General features: G+C 38.3%; 1 protein-coding gene across 1 annotated transcript in view; it reads left to right on the top strand.

Annotated features, from left to right (window-relative positions):
* Nucleotides 1-17,931, top strand: part of LRPPRC (leucine rich pentatricopeptide repeat containing) — a 105,622-nt gene extending 87,691 nt beyond the window's left edge. Inside the window, exons 31-38 of the mRNA XM_047744610.1 lie at nucleotides 3,830-3,918; nucleotides 7,381-7,585; nucleotides 9,354-9,493; nucleotides 9,609-9,724; nucleotides 12,212-12,286; nucleotides 13,552-13,636; nucleotides 15,786-15,928; nucleotides 17,772-17,931. Of these exons, the coding sequence (XP_047600566.1) occupies nucleotides 3,830-3,918; nucleotides 7,381-7,585; nucleotides 9,354-9,493; nucleotides 9,609-9,724; nucleotides 12,212-12,286; nucleotides 13,552-13,636; nucleotides 15,786-15,928; nucleotides 17,772-17,828 (910 nt within the window). The 3' untranslated portion in view covers nucleotides 17,829-17,931. The remainder of the gene's footprint in view (nucleotides 1-3,829; nucleotides 3,919-7,380; nucleotides 7,586-9,353; nucleotides 9,494-9,608; nucleotides 9,725-12,211; nucleotides 12,287-13,551; nucleotides 13,637-15,785; nucleotides 15,929-17,771) is intronic.
* Nucleotides 17,932-19,225: the final 1,294 nt, after the last annotated feature.

Below are 19,225 nucleotides of genomic sequence, written 5' to 3'. Positions count from 1 at the left end.
TCATCAAGGGGGTGGGAGTTGTTCCTAAAATTACTTTTCTCAGGAAATTATTACCTAAACCCTTCTAACACTACTTGTAGTAATCAAAGGCATTCTAAAGCAACAGTGATTTGGGAGGAGCAGGGACAGAGAAAAGAGGAGCCTCTTGTGTTGAGAACTGGGTGTAATTAAGTGAGGGGATAGAAGCAGAGAAGGAAGTTTTTTAAAAATTTTTAATCCTGAGGTTTATCCTGAAATACTTCCCCAAAATATAGATTACCTTTTTTTCCCCCATTTTAATTGGGCTCGTCCTAGAACGCCGAGCCACACATTCTTTTCTTTCCTTTCCCCCCAACCCCCGGAGCCTCACATTCTTGTAGCTTGAAAAGATTCCCCACAGCCCACCCCAAAGGTTTTGATTCATTTGATCTGGTGTGGGGCCCAGGGATCTGCATTTAATACCCAAGTGACTCAATAATTGTATGTTGTAAACATTTTGATCAGATACTATTAATAGTGAATTGTACCAAAGTAGCATATGTTAAGTATATTTTAAAACATACTCATAAGTAGAAATTTTTCAGATGATAGTAAGATTTAAAAACAGAGGCTTCACCATTTTCTTGCCTTACCCTAGAGTGTTCTTGCATTGTGCATACCTTTCACTGAGAATGGCTCACTGACGGGTGGTTTTTCAAACTACAGTTGCAACCAGCACGTGGGTCACAGAATCTCTTTAGTGGATCAGAACCAGCATTTTTTAAAATAGAATAGAAAATATCGAAGCACTTCGTATGGTAAAGATTGTTTTGTGAATTGTATTGGTATTTGCACTGATAGGTAGTGTGAAACTTTTCTTCTGTGTGTGACACTGGATCTTGATCACACAAGTGGGAAAGCTATACTGATCTGGATGTTTGCAAGCACAGCCCTTCCATTTCCCCTTTTATCTGCGATGTGTAAAATGTAGCTTGATTTTTCTTTCCCTCCTTCTCTAGATCTTCATAAAGTCTTTCTGTACTCTTGAGGGCACTTCTATCTTAATTATGTTACTCTTCCAGGAGTATTTTGTGGCTGCCTTTCACTTGTAGCTGGGTGGGCCTAAGAAAATCCTGGATGCAAAGCCTTACCATGCCTGTAGACACCTCACTGGGGATTAGATGCACATGCTTTCCCTTGAACCAGATAAATGTTACATCTAACTACAAAAAATTGTATCTTGGTAAAGTGCCTGGGTGGCTCAGTGGGTTGAGCATCCGACTCTCGATTTCAGCCCAGGTCATGATCAAGCCCCGTGTCGGGGCCTGCACTCAGCATGGGGCCTGCTTGAGGTGTTGCGCGTGTGCTCTCTATCTCTCTCCTCTCCGTCAAAGAAATAAATCTTAAAAAATGTATCTTGGGTTAGATCTACACTGGGTTATTTTGAAAGTAACTCTTGGCTAGAAATTCAGAAGTGGTAGTTGAAGTTTAAGTTTCTAACTAACAGGGTCATCTCTTCTTCCAGTTGTATATCCGTGCTCTGAGTAAAGAGAATTTTGGTTTTTTTAGTCGCCATGTTTATTGTAATATGGTGTGACCACATGAGTCACTATAGCAAGTAGCAGTATCCTCCTCAAATTTCGGCCCTCTACTGTCAGTCCACAGAGAGCAGTCTGTTTGTTGTTTTAGTCCGTCGTTTTTACCTGCATGATGCTCAGTTTTAAGGGCAATAGTTTTCTCTACAAACTAAAGAACGCAGTCTTTGTTTTTGTTCTACCTTCACTGTCTCTGATTTGTTGGTTAAAATGAAGCACCCTTACTTAGGAGAGTGTCATCAACAAGAATAAACTTTTCTCACAAGTTATGGAACCTCAAAAGTAATAGTAACCGCAGCCTTTAAAAGATTAGCCAACTCTCTTTCATTTTTAGAGTTAGTTACACTAACTCATGTTTCAAAATCAAAATTTAGATATAGTGAATTCTTTTGAGGGAGGGGAACTGCTTATTCGAAGAAGAGCAGTAAAGGAGATTATTATTTTAGGTCTCTGATAACACTAAACTGTGTTTTTAGGAAATTGCGATTTCTATTCCTCCATCACAGTCGCTGCATGTGGCCGGCGACTACCCTGCTGGACAACATGGATAACGAATATTCCCATCGCCACAGGAAGTTTAATTTGACAGCTCTGGACTAGATATTTTTTTTCCTTATAAAAGGTCACATCCATAGTATGGGTCAGAAGCAGAAACTTCTTTTATTGTTCAACACAGAGATCTCTGCCAGTAACTTTTTGTAGTTTTTCTCCTTTTTCAGTTTGGAATATATTTTGGTTTTGATTGGTCAGTTTGTACATATATAAGATATAGTGTTCAGTATATAATACTGAATACTGGGGAGAGTTTCTCTCTTCCTGTTAATTCCCACTTTTGTATTGAATGGGCAGCTTAGATCATGGAAAGAAAATGTTCCGTGTTTGAGGTTTTTTAAAAGGTGAACGGTTCACACTCGATGTCAGTCAAAAGGGAGGTTTTGTTACTGCATGGTTTCAATGACTTTTAGGTAATATTTACAAGTAAATATGGTATAATATATGTAATAATGATGACTTAAGAAGTGAGTTTAATTTTAATAGTGTTTTCTGTTTACTTAATCATGCTTAAGATTGAGAAAGTAAATCCTTTATTTTATGCAGTTTATAGTCTCATGCACGGGTTGTTGATTTAAGAGCTTTGACAGATGGGACAAAGGAAAAAAAGTCAAACTGAGCAATGGGTGCTTTGGTGGGATTAAGAGGATTGGGTGGAGGGGGTGGGGTAAGAAAATCCTGTGCCCCGGGGGACTGCAGGGGTGAATTTCTGAGGCTGGAAGTGACTGAGAGGATGGGCACGTCACAGTGTCTTTGTAGGATTTTCTTGGGATTGACGAGAATAATTTAGCAGTGACCCTGCTTTTCTCACAATCTCCTCGGCTTAGATGTCCATGCCGGCAGGCCGGGGTTGTTGGCAGCGGGATCATTGCTGAGCCTGATAAGGCAAATGGTGGCAATCGCTTTTGCTCCTTGTGACCTGTGGAGATTTCCTAATCGGGAGATGAACCCTAGGGGCATTAAGGATGCCGAAATTTCATCACAGGACATGTACAAACAGTGTAGCGAACAGAAGTCATCTCAGGCTAGGGTTGTTTTTTAATCATGCAGGTTTTAGCCCTAAGTAAACCGAGTTTTGCTCTCGAGTTTAAAGGAGCTGGGGGGTTTTGTTTCAAATGAAATGACTGGGACACGATTGTTGTGTGAGATTTTTAATTTTAAGGTAACAATGGTTTTAGTTCAGCAGTACGCTTGCTCACCTTTAAACTGTATGTAGCTAGATGACAGAAATTTGAAAATTAATCAACCAAATGATACGGTGTTAGTAATATGCTTTCGTTTATATTTAAAATATACCGTGCTGAAAATAAATGTTCATTTTTGTTGCCGAAAGAATAGTTTTACATTTTATAATTACGGTGAATGTAGAGAAAAGAGGAAAAAGTATCCAGCTTAGGATACAGCAGAACAATGCAGGGCACGCAGTTATTTTATCATCTAATATGTCAGCATTCAAGAATCTGAACCGATTGTTTAAAAAAAATCTTGTACTTTGTTTCTTTTGTTGCTCATTTCCAACTTTGTCATCTGTCAGAATGCAAAAAAAAATTATCCTTCTATAACCATTGACAGGATAACACAAAAGCTGTCTCCAGGTCGATATTTTGCAGCAATATTTTTAACATACGAACAGTAGTTTTTATAATTTCACCTTGGTGCTCAACCATTTATTATCGTATCAGAAGCATGTCAGTAATTCCTTTCTAAATGTCTGCTTCTTTTAGCGCTGAGACCCACATCAAGGGCTTCACACTGAACGATGCTGCCAACAGCCTCCTCATCATAACGCAAGTTAGGCGGGATTATTTGAAAGGTATGTCACAATGCTTGACCTTTACGTCACATTAATGCCTCTGCAGATTTTTCTTGTAACGCCCTTCGAATACTTGGATAAAGGAGTCCATTTAGCAAATTACCTGCTTATCAAGAGCCTTTTGTGGTAGCTGAGAGACGTAAATTACTGTACATGCATTTATAATACAGCTTGAATATGAATGTACTTGTCATTTGACCACTTAGTCCAGTTTCCATTCCATTTAACACAAGATGGGTTTTCTTAAGATGAATCACAGCTCTTCAGACATGCAAAATTTGTGTTCCAGAACGAGAGAAAGTACAGGCTTTCAAGTGCGTTAAAATTCACAGCACAAGTCATTTTGCTTTGGAAATTAACATACTTTAGAGCGTCTGAAACAATTCCCAGCAGTTGTTTCTTGCATATTGTGTTGGTTGTGAGATAGCAAATGAGTTAAATTGAGTGTTAAATGTGTGGGATTGTGCACCAAATGATTATAATATTGATTTTTAAAACTTAATCTAATACTTTTTCAATAGTTCATAATACCAACAGCAATAAAATACAGTGTTTGTTTGGAGTTTGGAGTTTAGCGTTTTTCAATTAATGTTAAGAAGATAACCCAAGAAAGCTGCAGAGATGACTTCGGGGAGGACTGGGAAGGGGGCCGTTTGTTTGGTGAAGGGTATTTGTGGATCTGAGGTCTTAGGAGTGAGCTCCCAAGGGGAAAGATGATGACTCTCTGAAATTTAGGTAAGCATTGTTTCTCCTTGGGCTTTACATTTGAATTTTAATCAATACAGTAAAACTGTTAAAACCACAGTGTTGCCAATACAACAAAACCCACGCAGAAAATCTTGAAGGGAAAAGCTAACTAACTATCTCTTTTCTTCCTTGGACTTTAATAATTATGTTATTCCTCACTTGGCGTGTTTATAAAATAATTTCACATCCCTGAGAGGAAGTTGCTAATTGTGCACCTTACTATTACCTATAATACCTAAATTTGCTGGTCTTTAGAGGTCCTCCTAATTGATTAGGACTGAGTATGTAAGTGGTGATTTCTCTTTTTGCAGCATTTCTACCTCAGCACTCCCCAGGCAGGGCCAGTCCATCCAGACAGCCTTTTGGGCAGAGCTTGTTACTAAAACTTTAAAAGCTTTCATCTTATTTTTTATTTAAAAAAAAAAAAAAAAGCCTTTTTGTCAAGTTGATACTTTATGTAGAAATGATCAACAATTTTAAAACATGAAAAGTTAAAGTTCCCCATATAAAGAAGCTTGTATTTCTATAGACATGGAAATAAAGATCCACTTTTTTTCATTTCAAGGAATTCATTTTTGAGTTGAATCTGAACTGAATTTGTTTAACTTGACTACTGTCCTTCACTTGTAGAAGATGGTACCCTGTGGAAACTACTAGAAACTTTATGATGCGATTGATTTCACATCTATTCTTCTCAGCTGTTGAGTTCAGCCAGAGGTTGTTGGCTGAGAGCAGGAGCAGGAGCCGTGACACTGCCACCTAACCGATCGTTAATGTAGTGACCGTCGACAAGGATGGAAATGGTGTTGGCACAGTCTCTGCCTCCTTCTCTTGCTCCATGGCTGACTAGAGTTCTCAGTTTGTGAAATCCTCTTCTCCTTTTCAGGTTTCTTTTTCACCGTCCCATCTAAAACGAAAATAAAGCCAGTTCAATCTTAACATGGTTTTACAAGCAAATCCTGTTCTAGAATGTGAATAGCTGATTTGTGGCACCTTTGCAACATAATCAGTATTACTAGGAAATTAAGGTGACTGTGAAAAAGACTCAGGGTGTACCTTAGGTCCTAAACTTCAGAAGGCGAGTCCTGTTACGGGAATTTGATTTAGGTTCTAAGGTCCCATGTTCCCTTTCGGGTAGACGTAAAATGATCAACTGTCCCAGTCTTTCTCTCTCTCTCACTTACACATATGCCTGTAGATGCAGGCTCTAGGGTGTTGGATTCTTGGGTCCGTGTCTAGCAATATGACCTTGGGCAAATTATTGAAACTCTCTCAGTTTCTTACCTACAAAATCGGTACTTACCTCAGAAGGGTGCTTGTGAGCGTAGCTGCTTGCTACTGTGTCTGCCTTTAGTAAATGTTCAGCAAAGGTGGAAGAGGTCCAGTGGATGCTGGTTACTATCATCACTGTCTGTATCTTATTTTTGTTACTCTTTTAATTCCAGTGGTGAGAAGATCCTTCCTAGTGGGTAGTACTCTTGGCTAAAGGAATGTTTTTAAGTTGATTATCTGTGTATGACTACCAGTTAAGATTTTATCAAGGTTTTTAAAAAATAGATTATATTACTAAAATAATATAAGTAACATTTTTGTTTCTTAGATACACATGTGTATTTATAAAATTTTGGTGAATGTACCTCTTCAACTACCTCTTTTTTCTCTTTTCCCATTTGAGAATACTGATTTAGATTGTAGATATGGAGTATTTAAAAATTGTTGACTCAGTAATAAACACTGAACACATTGTTTTTTACTGTAGCACTTTTAATAGACTGCTTAATTATTACCCTTTCCCCATTTCTTGTGTAGAAGATAGGTCGTTCTCATTTGGGAGCTGCCTTCAGAGTCTTGGTGTTTTCTAGGTTACATTGCTTTAATTTTGAAAAAGCCATGAAGTTTTTTTTGGTAGCGGTAGTGGTGATTGTTATTCTGAGTATTAAATTTTCCCTCCAATCTGCCACTTTATCTTTAATGATTTCGTTACACTGGCATATGAGTCCCTATAATGAAAGGATATTCCATATTTATCCATAATCAGGTACTTATTTAAAAAAACAAAACAAAACAAAACAAACCTGTGGTTGTACCCATAGGAATCTGATGAGCTTTGTTTTCTTTGAAAAAAGTGCACACAATACCTACTAAGTGTTCAGTCATGTAAAAATGAATTTGATAGTGTGGTAGTTGAATGGCCCTGTGTGGCTGCTGCTGCCTAATCCATCCTGTTTAGACTAGAAAGAGACATTGTTTTCAAGGAAGAATCTCTGGGATAGTAGAAGATTTTTATAATCACGTAATCTTTGAATGTTATAAAATCTGGGAAAGTATGAATGTGGTAGAAGTTACAATATTTTGAGAGACTCTAATTTTTAAGATTCTGATTTATATTTTTCTGCATTTGCCAATTTCTTGAAATCACTGAATAACACTGAATGTTATCCCTGAAGGGAACCCACATTCTGTCAGTAGCATTTTATTTTCTCTCTGATTTATTTAAAGAAGAAATTCTCTGGTCTCTGATATTTTATAGTCAAATAAATCATTATTTTTTTTTTTAGTTTTTTCATAAAGTATTAATATTTTCTGTAATCTAGAATAAATTATTCATAGCTTTTTGTGTGTAGCCATTTGGTGTTCATATTTAAGAGCTAGTTTTCAAAATGCATTAGGCAGTATAGTTCATAAAAGAAAAACTGTCTCTGCTCTTCTTTGTAGAGGCTCTAACAACACTAAAAACAGCCTTGGATCTGGAGCAGATACCTTCTAGGCTGGCAGTGACCCGCCTTATTCAGGCATGTGCCTTGAAGGGTGATGTAGAAAGCATTCAGGCGATTCAGAAGATGGTAGATGGACTCGAACATTCAATTGGACTTTCAAGTATGGTTTTCATCAATAACATTGCTTTGGCACAAATAAAGAAGTGAGTATTTTCAACTTTCCCTTCGTCGGATACTGGAAGGAGCATTATCTCAAATACCACCTTTTAAAACCTTTCTTAGGCTGTTAGAAACCATATCAATTGCAGAGGAAATAATTGATGCCAGTTGCTGGTTGTTCGCTAACTATTAGGGAATAATTATATGTTGCGAAATGTGTTTTAGCTTTAAATTAGACCTTCGAATGACATTTATCAAAATTTAAATCCATGAAACTTTTTCCATGGTTGATAACTTTTCTCACTCATACGTGCCAGGCCCCTGTTGTTGAATACTGACACAGATGTGGAAAATGAATTAATTTCATTGTCCGCAACACTTGAGGGTGATGCTATACCAGAACATTGTGGAAGCAGAGGGACACACAAGCTTGTTAAAAATGTACGTGTCTGTTTTCCTCGCCGTCCTTCCCTTCCCCTCCTGTCAACACATACCCATAAAAAGGAGGTGTTTAGAGGTGATTCTCTTACCACCATCTCTAGATTCCTTGCATAAACTTTCCACTGTATAGAAATAAATAAATACTTGATTTTTATTAGCCTGGCTAATAGAGTACATTGCCCAAGTTAAAGATTCACGGGATGATTATGAAATTGACACTCTTCATGCTTTTAGGTGTTCTTTAGTAATTAACCTCACATGCAGCTAATGGGTTTGATCATTAAAATTTATTACTGTTTGTTTTTGCTGGGGGTTTTGTTTGTTCCCATTTCTCTGGGCTGAGAAGTTTTATTTTTTTCCCTTTTAAAACTGTTTCCCTCCAGATAGAGCTTTAAATTTTCCCTTAATAAGAAAATGTAGATCTGTTAAGCCAGAACATCAAGGAAGTTATCCAAGTAAGATCTGGATAAATTTTAGAATGTTATCATATTAAACAGTTTTATATGATATGGAGAATGTGTTTTTATTCACTGTTAAGTAATTATCTCACTAAAACCCATAAGAAAAATGTATTGTAACAGGGTACTCATTTTTTATTAGAAAATTCTTATGTGTTAGGTAAGAATTCCGACAAAATTGATTATTTGGCTTCAGAGTGGCATATCATAACTGTAAAGTATGAATCAAGGAGTACCTTAACCAGAAACCTAATCATGCAGATCATTTTTTATCATAACTTGTTATGTAAGACTATGTCATTGATTTTTTTTTAATGTAAATTGTAAAGATACTTTTTTCTGAGAATTTTAGTGTAAATGGATTATTTTTCAAATGTTGTGTGATAACCAGCAAAAACAGATTGATGTCACTGTGGTTGAAAGACATGCAAGTAGGCCTTTGAAGACATCATTAGCATCTTTAGGAATGCTGAGGTGTTATACGTGATCTTCACCTCATGCAGTAGGGAGCAGTTGTAGATCATAAAGCCAAAGTTATAGCACTTAAATAAGTTTTCATTTTATACCCAGAGAGCTGCAAAATCAAATTAGATATTTAAGCTGTTTTCTTAAGTTATTGTCATTGATTCTTCTGTATGTTAAGTCTTATCTTCAGAGCAGTGTTTTACCAAAAGTAGCTATTTCAGTTATTGTAGCATGAACTGCCTAGTGATTGTCTTTGCCACCTACATGTGATTGATTCCAATTTCATAGTGGTTTTTATCTGGTTAGTGGTATTTATATTTCCATTTCATCCTAAAGTATTTGTATATGTGAATCTCAAAGTAAGTTCTCATACTAAAACTGCCTGTAATATTAATACAAAAGCAGAGACTTTTTTTTTTTTTACAATATATGTTACTCTGTCTTGCAGCAATAACATAGATGTTGCCATAGAAAACATTGAGAATATGCTTACTTCAGAGAATCAAACTGTGGAACCCCAGTACTTTGGCTTGGCTTACTTATTCAGAAAAGTAATAGAAGAGCAGTTGGAACCAGCAGTTGAAAAGAGTAAGTGAGCTGTTCTTGCTAAAGAACACAGAACCACATTTTCTCTCTGGTGATGCTGGACCTGATGACTTTTGTGGATGAGTTAAAAGCTTTCTCTTAACTGTTACTTTTTCAGTAAGCATCATGGCGGAGAGACTGGCCAATCAGTTTGCAGTTTACAAACCTGTCACTGATCTTTTCCTTCAGCTTCTGGAATCAGGCAAAGTGGATGATGCCAGAGCTCTCCTACAGGTAATGATTCACCACACCTGGAGCAGTGGGGCTTGGGGCTTGTGAGAAGTAAATTGAGAAATCACTAGACCTAGTTGTGGGGTAGGATGCATGGTGCTTCCAGTACATTTATGTGCAGTGTGGATCACAGCCTCGTGACAAGGACTGGATTATAAGAAAAGATGCCAGTCCAGGCTAGAAACGCCCTGAGGTTTAAAGGGGAGTGAAGGAAGACGTGTTTTGCTGGCAGATTTAAAGACAAATGTTTCTGTGCAGATAGGTAATGCAAAACCATTCCTTTGGTTTCCTACTTTAATTTCTCTAATGCTCTAAAGACCGAGCATCACCATGGCAACACAGTTTGCAAACAAAAAGTAGGAAATGTTTGCTTTTCAAGTACAGCTTCTCACTTGAATACTCAAACATTCTCAGTGCCTTATTCAAGGTTTATTAAGAGTTGAATTTGCTTTCTATTCACTTGTGTGTCACAGACACATTAAATGACAAATGCAGGTCTCTGTGGCCCGCACTCTCAGTTAAATTAGCAATCTTCAGGGAAGGAGACAACCGCATTCATGCCATTTTAGCAGCACTAAATATAAAGCCGTGCCAAGTGCCGACAGAACGGTGGGTGATCGGAGCTGCCACTGGCAGTGTACACAAACAGGCAGCGCTGGGGAGCCCTTCCCAGCAGGTGGCAGTCAAACAGTCACCGTGATCCCGCCAACGGCTGTGTTTGTGTAGACTCCCTGTGTCAGATTGAGGCCTGGGACCAATTTCTGATAGTAAATAGTATTAGATTCAGTTCCATTTTTATGAGCTGCAAAGCACATTCAGTGGTAGGTAGGGAGGGTGAAACTGCACCCCTGTGCTGGAGCTCTGGTTTCGATCCTTAAAGTCCATCTAGTTGGACAGAACCCAAACCATTTTTAAAAGTTCTTGAGAAGTTTCTCTGTGTGAACAGTTTTGTAAAAGGTGGAAATCGGCACTTGTGTCTAAGGCTTTTTCACTTTTTGTTCCTGGACAGAGAGAAACTCCAGCTAATTGGGAATGTTCTTGTCTGGTTTGATTTGATTCCCTTTTTTTTTTTTTTCTTTCTTCCCTCATCTTCCTTCCTTCACCACGCCCCCTTTTTTTTTTTTTTTTTAACAGAAAAGGCAGTTTATGTTATAGAGGGATTCTAGGAATCTTTTCCATTGTCTTACCTTGCTGCCTTTAATGTTAGAGGTTGCATCTGAAAGAAATAAACTCTGAGGCCTTATCTTGGTGTGTACATTTTGAAATGTGCCTCCTAGGGGCTGTGCATCTCTCATTATACACGTGATCGTCCTTGTTCCATTTTAACACACTATTTTCATGGTTCTTCTGAAAGCGGCACTTGACGGTTCACATGCCAGCTTGTCCTGAACCATCATGGTCGGGGGCGCTGGCTAGAGTGCACACTGACAGCAGCCTCGGCCGGGAGGTGGTGGGGCTTCTGCCTGGGCCCTCGGAGCCGCACTCACACAGTGGCCTGTCAGGGCCTCCCAGTGATAGCTGTGTGTTGATGCAGCAGCCGCGGTCTTTTCGTTGTCATCCCTTCAGTAGATGGAGGCTTCAGCTGATAAACCCTTTACCCATCCTTTACCTGCTTGTCAAACAGTAAAAGATTATTCTTGCTGCAGCAAAGAATACTTTATTCAAAGATGTCGAAAACATCAGTTTATAATGTAAATGTTCTGTGTGTCCCCAAAAGTTCTTTTTATACTATTCGTTTTAGTATTGACAGTGTTTTAAAGCTTTGAAAGCACTATGTGCTTTGAGAAACTTAAAAGAATGACATCTGTGATGAGTGTAAACTAAAATATTGTCTTGCCATATTTGATTTCACTATAGCATCTAAGATTGGATAGACACTTGATTTATCTGGTCTGTCATATAAACTTTTTTTTTTTTGAGTTTAACTTTTGTCTCTTTCTCAAGCGCTGGCTGTCTGTTGCAATGAAAGCCTTTTATAAAATAGAGAGATTGAAATCAGTCCTTTTGTATGCATAAGTGTAGGTAATTATACTTTAAAGAGAACTTGCTTTGTACATTTTAATTTTTATAAAGAAACGAGCAGTTATCTCCCTGACACCTTATTAAATGTATAATTAACCTTATGATCCCTAGCTCACTTGTGAATGCTTGGCAGAATAATTGGAGAGGAATAGTGCTTCTATTTTTCCTCTTTCTTTGCAGTCCTAAACCTTATTCTGTGGTTGTTGAAGCATTAGTTTAATTTTTCCCTTTTCTTTTTAAACAAACTTTATACTCGCAGTGCCGAGGGCGACATAATTCACAAAAGCTCAGAGTAGCTCACGTTTGTTTTCTGTTTTCTTACCGTACAAAAACCAGATGACGATTAGTCCTTCCCATTGGTAATGATACATTACTGTATTATTGTGAACTTTGTTAATTGGAAATATTCACCTTGGTCTACTTGTTTATCAAAAACGTCCATTGACTGAATGGTGTTTCAATTTTTAGAGATGTGGTGCGATTGCTGAACAAACTTCAATCTTCTTGGTGTTCTGTATGAGGAGCTCTCAGAGACCGGGAAAGGTACTGTGTGTGACTTACTGGCAGATCAGGGATGCTAGAAGCCATTCTTGTTCAGCGTACTGAGTTTCACCTAAGAGCTTTGGTTCAGTGCCGTACCTAAAAGCACTATAGAGACTGAAGATTTTGCTTGTCTCTGTTTTCTGTAAATCTGATTTTACCTATTGAGTACCACAAACCCCATTCTTAGTTTATTTGGAAACATACAAAGTTTCACAGAGTGCCAGTTGTAATGTTTTATGTGAAACATTTCGGTTTCCAGTCTGAGAGGTCTAGTTCTCCTTAATTTCCCCCACACTAGCACACTGTTTTGTGTGTGTGTGTTTTATTTACCTAATTGAACTTTTTATCTCTGACTCATATTTATTTACAGCAAGCAGCTTTTCAAAGAGACTTTTTTTAAGTTTGGGATAAAAAAGTATAAGACTAAAAAGCACTTGTCACTCTGCATATAGGCATAGGCCTACTGACTTGCTCAGGAGATGGAAAGGGAGCGTACAGCAATATATCTACTGAGAACATTCCTCCCAGGAGACTTAATTGTATGAAGTCCTGGAAAGATGCGGGTCCACTTACATAGATTGACTGAATAAATGTGTAAAAAGTGAATTAGAATTTTTAAAAAATGGCAGTTACAGTGTCTAGCTGTTTGACAGAATAAGTAAGCCAGATGTTTCTTTCGTGAGATGGGAACATGGCATAAAGGTTTATGAAATCCATCCTTGATTTATCCGGCAGTATCATGTGTTTGGTTATCACTAGGATGTGGCAGGTCTGTATTCACTACCGGAAATAAACCCATTGTTGTGTCCAGATGACCTCTGAAAGTCATGGAGTAAATATTCCAGTGAGATCTGGAAATCCTCTGTTTGTATATACAAAGCAGGGAAAACTTCAGAATGTTTGACCCAGTTCTTCACATTTTATTTAAAAATCTTGCCACCTGAAGATACAGTTAATATCTCTTTCTACTCTTTGGGATCTTGTAACTTCCTTGGTAAGGTTGCCAATTGACAAAAGATATTTCGGAAAATATTTATGGAAGTGGTGAGTGGAATTTCATTAATTTTGGAAAGATGCTTGTTTTAGCTGTAAATTATTAAATGAATAGTAAATATTAAGATATACAGAAGAGAAAAAAGTTTATTAAATTCAGTAGATGGTTGTGTTGTAATTGTGAAGATTTCCTGATATAATATCCACATATCAGTGTTTTATTTCATTCTTCTTTCGAGTTGTGCTAACATTTCCTATATTTAATTTCCTAGGCATCAACTCTGAAATCTTTGTTAGAATTGATTCCTGAATTAATTGAAAAGGAAGAAGCATACACTTCGGTCATGAAAAGCTATGGTAATAAGTTTAATCTGACTTTTTTATTTAAGTGATTTAGATATTTGTAGTATAGTCAACTAAGTCTTCCGCTCAAAGACAGTAATCCTAAATATCAGATAACTGTGATACAAATAATCGATTTAGCTTTAGAAAATGTTTTAAAACTGTATTTAAGAAAAATATGTAATTATGCATATAACTTTAACATAAAGAAGTATCACTGAGCATCTTCAGCGGGGCCCAGCTATGTTGAATAGGACCCCAGGCTCCCAGAAAGACTTGGAGGTCCCCTTGGGTGTATATACTGGGGAAGGAATCCAGTCTCCCCAAGGCCACCTGAAACATAACATGAAATAGGTACATATTTAAGACTGTCACGTGACTTGCCTTCTTGCTCCTTCAGTACCCTTCCAACCTGCCTACACTTTTGAAATAACAGACCCCTTAATTAAAAAGCGGGCCCCAAGGGGCGCCTGGGTGGCTCAATGGGTTAAGCCTCTGCTTTCAGCTCAGGTCATGATCTCAGAGTCCTGGGATCGAGCCCCACATTGGGCTCTCTGCTCAGCAGGGAGCCTGCTTCCCCTCCCCTCTCTCTGCCTGCCTCTCTGCCTACTTGTGATCTCTGTTTGTCAAGTAAATAAATAAAATCTTAAACAAAAAAAAAAAAAGCAGGCCCCAAGATTTTACTTTAAATCACACTTGAAATTTCAGTCTTTAAGCGGTTTGTACCCCGACTGCCAGCTCATCACACATAAAAGGAAACCAGGCTAAAGTTTTCTCGGTAATCAAGATAAATGGGAGCATTTCGCTTCCTACTTATGATCATCTGTCCATCCGCCACTCACTGATTTGCTCACATGAGGCAAGGGATAAACAAAGTATTGCTTTGTTGATTTTATTGTTGTCAGGACAGCAAACTATAATAGGAATTAGTAACTTGGTTCTCCCTTTTCCACCCTTACGAGGGGACAGTGATATATTTCAAAATAGAGGCAATAATTGTAAAACTTCTCAAAGTTCCATTAGGGGGTTTGGGAGATGTTAAATAATGAGTAAATAACCATGAAATAGTGTCAAAACAGTATAAAACTGTTAACTAAATTGTATAATCACACTTGGGAATTGGGATGGGGAGGAGCAAGGAGACCAGGAAGGTACAGGAAAGGTTTTGGCCCCTACAGGGACCAGTTTTCCTATAGACAGGAAATTGACTTCACCCAAACAGCAGAGATCTGTTGAAGTCCAGTGAGAACTGATGAGGCATCCATGCTTGCTCCCTTTTGGGAGATCTTGGCTCGTTGGATTGATCCTTGGATTGACTTCTATTGCATCCATCCTGGGGGCTCGCCCTGGCACTGCTGGAGTTGGGATTGGTCCTACAGCACTGTTGTTGGGTAGGGGATTGTTGGTGCTTAGATGTTGACAATTGAATGTGAAATTAAAGAGTTGAACTACCAGCAGTATTTGCTAGTAGAGCCCTTATAATCTCAGTGGTAAACCTGGAAGTGAAATTTCTATACAGTGAAATTTCTGGCAGCCACGACCAGAGAGCCAGCTGAATTTAGCCCCTGGGCTACTTCATTAGTCATTGAAGTGAAATAAATAGTAGTATAACTTGTTAATGTTAGGTAGATGTGTATAGTTTTCTTATGCAGATAATGTATTTAGAATATTTTTTGTTACGGTGGCCAAATATATTCCTCATATTTGCTTATTTTACAGTAGAATGTACTGCCAGTCTTTTTGGTGTTGTTGATGAACTGTATCTCGATGGAGGTCTAGATTTCCACATATTTTATAAAACCGTCACCACAACAATCCTTGAATCAGCTTGATTTCAAGTGTGGTTTTAAGCAGAAGAGGGTTGAATGGTGTGTGTTTACTCCGTGATTGAGGACTTTGGTTTGTGGTCACTTTAACTATTATGGGTCTTTTAAAAGCCTTATTTGTCATCTTCCTTTTCTTTTATCCTGAATAATGCTGAATGAGAGATGTGGGGAGGAGTGAGGGAGCTGGTAGACTCTGGATGTGGCTTTTTGCTGAAAGTAGTTAAGTATTCATTTGTCTTGGGATAAAGGGATTCAGGAGTCCCTGAATGGCTAACTGTTGTTGGGAAAAGAGGAAGGTATTTATAGTGATTTATCTGTGATTAATATCTTTTTTCCAGTCTCAGACAAGGATGTTGTATCTGCTAAAGCGCTGTATGAACATCTGATGGCAAGGAATGTAAAATTGAACAATCTGTTTCTAAAGCGTTACGCATTTTTGCTGAAGAATGCTGGAGAGCCTGTCCCCTTCACCGAACCCCCTGTGAGTATTTCTTAATTAAGGGAGGGGGGGAGATAACTCTACAGATTCATGTATGCTTCCTATTAATGTGTTAAAAAAAAAAAACACAAGTTGAATACTTAATTACATAAGGATTAGATCTCTGTGAAGAAGCCTCAGAGGAGGGCTTCAGGAACTGAGCAGTTGGCTGGCAGGTTTGGCTGTGGGAGAACATAGCCCTGTGGGGCTGAGGTTTGAAATACAAGGTCAGTCTCGGACCTTCAGCTATAGGTATGGATTTATCAAATGTCCTTGGGGCAGTTCTCTCATCATTTCAACTTGAAATAGGATTTAATGGCCTGTATTTCAGTAGCCAAGCTCATTGTCTCCCCATGAACTACTTGTTCATTTTATGCAAGTTCGTTTTTATTTTTTCATCGAGGAAGGATTGTTTTATTTTTTTAATTGAGGTAGAATTGACATAACCTTCTAATAGTTTCAGGTGTGCAATGTGATGATTCCATATTTGTGTATATGGCAAAAGGATCACCACAGTAAATCCGTTAACATCCATCACCACATGTTACAGATTTTTTTCTTGTGATGAGAACATTCAAGATCCACTCTCCCAGCTACTTTCCCATATACAATACAGTGTTATTGAGTAGAGCCATCGTGCTGCATATTACATCCCAATGACTTAATCATTTTATAACTGGAAATTTGTACCTCTTGACTCCCTCCATCCCTTTTGCCCCACCTGAGGCAACTCCCAGTCTATTCTCTACCACCTGTGAGCTTGGGGCTTTTTGTTTATTTGATTTTTGATTTTTGTTTTGTTTAGATTCCACATAAGTGAGATATATGATATTTGTCTTTTTTTGTGTGATTTATTCCATTTTGCTTAAAGTCCTCAAGGACTATCCATGTTGTTGCAGGTGGCAAGATTTTAGGTTTTTTATGGCTGAATAATATTCTGTGGGTGTATCATATCATGTTTTCTTTATCTGTTCGTCCATTGATGCACACTTAAATTGTTTCCATGTCTTGGCTACTGTAAATGATACTGCAGTAAACATGGGGGGAGTGTTGTTAAATAAGTGCTTTAATTTCAATTTGGTGTTTTTTGTTTCTTTTGGTGGATATCCATTAGTGGACTTGCTGGATCATGTGCTCTTTCCATTTTTTAGTTTTTTGAGGAACCTCCGTACTGTTTCCACAGTGGCTGCACTTCACATTCCCACCAACAGTACAGGAGGGTTCCCTTTTCTCCACATCTTTGCCAGCACTTGTTATTTCTTATCTTTTGTATCCTAGCCATTCTGATAGGTATGAGGTGCTACCTACTTCGCTGTGGTTTTGATTTGCATTTCTGTGGTAAGGAGTGGTGTTGAGCATCTTTTCATGTATCTCTTTGCCATCTGGATGTCTTCCAGGGAAAAATGTCTCTTCAGATCCTCTGCCCATTTTTAATCAGTTGCCCAGGAAATTTTGTTTTGTTTTGTTCTATTTTAATAAGAGAAATCATTCATGCAAAATTCATTTTTATTGTGTCATTAATCTGCGAGTCAGTACACGTTTATTTGAGCCTCCCGTAGCCGGGCGTAAAGGCCTGCCCGCACATGCGCACACACTGCAGAGGCTCTTGGTAAAGTTTTCACTCTGGACTTGCGGCCCTTCAACTAGTGACTTCATGAACAGAAAGGAGTGCTGAGGCTTGAGGGGAAAGCAGTTGCCACGGGCCTGGCGGTCTTTGCTATCAGTTTACAGCACTTTGTAACATTTGAGGGCTTTGTTTTGTTTTATATGACTTTCGAGTTTTGTCCCATGAGTTCTCACTGGTAACTGTACCTGTAACTTCCCTCCCTTTTTGTCTCCTTAACAGGAAAGCTTTGAATTTTATGCAAAGCAGTTGAAGGAATCAAGGGAAAACCCTTTGTGAAGCAAGCAGGCGCTACTTTATTTTGTGCGTATTTGTGATTCAGTGTCTAAAATGCTATTTTTTAAATACATTTGAGAGGACAGAATAAATAAATGAAAAGTTACTTTGTGTATTTTTTTTATTCATAATGTACATATGTCCCAACACTCTATTAACAAGAGCTGTGTGCAGTTAGTCACTAGAGTTTTTGGGGTTTCACCTACAGCATAAATCTACAGCATTGTTTTCACAGCTTCTGATGTTTGAAGCTGTAAGTTTTCAGGGTTCTTCTCCCACTGACTCTTTCAGGTCCCCTGTTCTGTTTTGTTCATTATTTTCATAAAAATGTTATTCCTTTATTTAAGACTTTCTTGTTAATATTATTCATCTGAAAATTGTGGACCTAGACAAAATGATGCTCAGTGAGCTTTCTAAGGCTTTACTGTTCCATGATAGGAATTCTCTTCATGTGTGAAACCCTACATAATATTCCAGTTTTGTAAATTGCTGGCACTGGCAGGCATATTGTAAGTTATCACACCTAGCACTCGTTTTCCGGTGAGAAACAGAAACTCAGAGACTATTGCTTGCCCTTGGTCAGGGTGCTCTTTGGCAACGCCTGGATGCTCCCCGCCATGCTTTCTCTTCTCCCATGGAGGCTTCTGAGAGGCTCTGTTTATAGACATTTCTAGAACCGAGTCCTAGCCGTGACGTTGATCCTGAAGCAGAGAACAATGCATTTCCTCTTGTCTCGGTTTCAGGTTTGTCGGCACAAGTACACCCTACACCAGGCTCTTGTTACTTCATACTTATCCTTTGAATGTGTGATTTTATATATGAAGGAAATTGTGGTTTGTATTCAGTTTTATCAAAGCTATCCCTAAATTGTCTTTCATGCCTATTAATATCTATATTATCTGTTGCTACTATAAAAGAATTCAGGCTGGGTTGTGAAACACTTTACCATTACAAAAGTACCTTAATATGTAACAGTCTAGTTGAGGACTAGGTAATTAATTATCCAAAAAATTGAAAATGTTTTATTTGAGGTTTATCCTCATTTTGGTGTTTTCCTTATCCATTTGAAATCAGTAGTTCCCACTATTCCCATGAGGGGAGACCTTGCCTTGTGGGAAGTAAGCTGGCCTCGTGCTGCTTGTGCTGCTGACCTAAGTTGGGCACCCACCTGTCCTTCATCTAGAGCCTGCAGGTGGCATGAAAGGAAGGGGTTGATTGAGTGAAGCCAAGAAGTAAACGTCATGGTGGGATTGGCCATGCTTTCCTTTATCTCTTTTATGTGTAGTTAGACCTATGGGTTCAGAGGCCTGGGGCAGTGCCAAGTCCCAGCCTAGAGGAATTAATGAAGCTCTCCTTTGTTTGCTCCCCAGGGGCAGAAACTGGAGCTATTGTGTATGTAC

Source organism: Lutra lutra, chromosome 9 (assembly GCF_902655055.1).
Source record: "Lutra lutra chromosome 9, mLutLut1.2, whole genome shotgun sequence".
Taxonomy (NCBI): Eukaryota; Metazoa; Chordata; class Mammalia; order Carnivora; family Mustelidae; genus Lutra; species Lutra lutra.
This window is presented reverse-complemented; position numbering and strand designations above follow the sequence as displayed.